This window comes from Helobdella robusta (assembly GCF_000326865.2).
Source record: "Helobdella robusta unplaced genomic scaffold HELROscaffold_34, whole genome shotgun sequence".
NCBI lineage: Eukaryota > Metazoa > Annelida > Clitellata > Rhynchobdellida > Glossiphoniidae > Helobdella > Helobdella robusta.
The window spans coordinates 227676-230644 of record NW_008704659.1 but is presented as its reverse complement, the minus strand read 5'-3'; the positions used below and the strand labels follow the sequence as shown (position 1 = coordinate 230644).

At 31.4% G+C, this 2969-nt stretch overlaps 1 protein-coding gene across 1 annotated transcript; it reads right to left on the bottom strand.

Annotated features, from left to right (window-relative positions):
* Positions 1–384: 384 nt before the first annotated feature.
* Positions 385–1759, bottom strand: HELRODRAFT_82775 (hypothetical protein; the record flags this gene model as incomplete). Its single annotated transcript, XM_009022943.1, has 3 exons — positions 385–1017; positions 1166–1349; positions 1659–1759. The coding sequence occupies 3 exons, from the start codon at positions 1757–1759 to the stop codon at positions 385–387; spliced, it is 918 nt and encodes a 305-aa protein (XP_009021191.1).
* Positions 1760–2969: the final 1210 nt, after the last annotated feature.

Sequence of the window (2969 nt, the reverse complement as noted above, 5' to 3'; positions counted from 1 at the left end):
ACTTAAACCAGATAGCGACAGCTTATGACGATAGACAAATATAAATAAACAATTGGAAACTAACAACAGTTCTCGATAAGAGATCAATAACTTTCAAAGTTTTCGAAAGAATTTCACGCCTTTCTTGAATTAATTACATTCAGATTTCATTTTTCTATTTCTATCACGTGCAAAGTATTTCAATATTACTTTAAAGTTGTATTGTATCTATTGTTATTTGACGTAACACAATCGTATACAACTATTCATATACGTTGTACAAAAAAAAACAATTTTGTTTATAAAAAGTTTTCTGTAATAAGGGTGAATATTTGATACCCTATTTAACAAATTTGCACTATAAAGCAAGTGTTTTGTTATATCTGTGAAATTTTGTATAAAATGTCAAAATGAGGCCAGTAGCGGCTTAATGCTGGAGACATTTTTATTAGCATGCTTTTTAATTTTATTTAAAGTCATTCGCACAGATCTCTCCCAATTGAAATCAACCCCAACTAACTTATAAAACCGTCTGTTGTGTCCGCGAAAAAATTTCACAAGTTTGTTCATGGAATCGTAACTGAGGTTTTTGTAACTTCTTCCTTTACTCGAGTGGAGGCATTTTGTTGTTTCGTTCCGTAGTCGCATGCAGTAAAAATTTCTCGACGCGTTCAAATAAAAATTTTGTTTCGTCAATTCGTTCTTTAAATTTAAAAATTTCTCAACTTTTCGCATTTCGAACAGAGGGTTCTTTATAAAATTATCCCCATTTATGATGTGGATTTGAGATAGTTTGAAATATTTCAGCCACTTTTTAAAATGCCGGTGGTAGATGGATCTCCGGATTGCTTTGTAATTTTTTCTTACCATCTGGGTTTTGGCATCGAAGGCAAATGTTTCGAAAGACGGATAGCCAAATCCTCTTCTGTTTCTCGAAAGTTTCAGTTGGGTGTAGTCTGAGAGAGTTCTGTAGACGGGATTTCTTAGAATGAGAAGCAGGCTGATGTTGTTGCTCATTAGGTGTACACGGTGTGGCACCTGGAAACATTGCATCATTATAATTTCTATTATTATTTTATAATAAACAATAAAATATATTTTTATATATAAGGTAATTAAAATGTCAGTAGTGCAAAATTTACCGACACGAATATGCCAAAAAACAAACTGTAAAGATAAATTGTACCTTATCTTTGACGAAATAAGCGGGAGTTTTTTCAATCGTGATATCCGAAAGTAAAGATGTCGGCATTTGTTGTCGGTACCAGTCGAAGCCTTTCGCAAAATTTTCGTCTGAATCAAAAAAGTGAACTTCGCGTTTTTGAGCTTTGATCGACGAATGAAGGCTTAAAAATTCCAGCAAAGCTCTGCTTGAAATTATCCGTTATTCATTTTAAAAAAACGTCATTAAAGTTTTGTCTTTGGTCTGTTACAAAATGACCGGGTTCAAAAACAAAACAAATCTAATTTAAGCTGTGCGTACGTTCTGTTCATGTGTTATGTGTATATTGCCACATTTTGTGTTTATTGCATTTCGCATGAAATGTCACAAACAGTTATTGAGAAAAAATGATGCTGAGAAAATTGAAAAGAGTTTTCACTTCAATATTTTCTATATTTAATATAAACTAATTACAATTTATTTATCGTGACAAAAATTTTAAAAAATGGAAATGTACCTTGTTCCTGATTTGCGAGCTCCAATTATCAGGCACTGTGGCAGGCGTCTCTTCAAGTCTTGCTTTTGATTTCGTTGATGATGTTGTTGTCGTTGTGTCATGCTTTTGTTAACGACAGATTTACTAAATTTCAATTTTTCATTTAAACTAACCTCGCTACTGCTACCATTATGTAAACCAATTTCCTTATTAACGACATTAACATCGCGATATAAAATTTCTTTAGAGTTGAACCGAAAACTATAGCAGATTTGATGATGCTGATATTCGTAGCACGAATCAGTAGTATGTACGCTCCTCAGATATATGAACCATGTAACGTAAAATAAAACACAGATGAATACTAAACCAAATTTTAGCATAAATGTCATTCTAAATCTATATTTCATTATTTCATATTGTTCATAGACAATAATGATATTAATTACATTTTACAAATAATAATATTTATTATTTTACCCAAAATACTGAAAAAACAAAATAAAATGAAAATGCTGGTCAAAAAACCTTAAGTTTGACAAATTTGTGTTGGCGAATCGCAAGCGTTGCATTTAAATGTATGTTACGTATACATATATATACATTCACACGCAAAGAAAAAATACACACACACACACATGTTTATATATAAAATCTTTTTCCACATTTTTTTAAATTTCAGAAAAACAATTTTCCAGGATTATTAACTTAATTAAAATTGCTCTGTTGCATTTAGACGCCACTCAACAACGTCAACAGAAAAAAAAATTAAAAAGATCATGAATAAAACAAAAAAAAAACAAGAAAAAAAACTTCAACAACGTATTACGACATCATAGGCACTTCCGACAGCGGCGACGACCAATCATAATTCGTTATGCAGATATGCCATCAAGGATTCACTCGTTTGATGAATCTCGTAACGTTTTATAATAAGATAATTTGAATTTGGATTAAGAAAATTTGAAAAATATAAAATTCTTTATGTTTAATACATTAATGGCACACATATGAACAAAAATCTGTAGCTAAAAGTGAACAAACAAATACTACTAACGAACAAACGAAAGAACGAACGAACGAAACAAACGAACAAACGAACGAACGAACGATCGAACGAAACCAAACAGAGAGACATGAAACGATCGGACGGGATGAAATAGGCTTAGAAAAGTGACCAGACGTATGTTAGTGGGGATTTGATTTCACGTCAGATACTATTAGTTTTATAGTGCAATGTTGAATTTATCATTGCAGCAGGCCGTCTATGAATGGGTTTTTCCGCTTCCATCTTGTTAAATAAGAAAAAAATTTAAAATATTTTTCTATTTA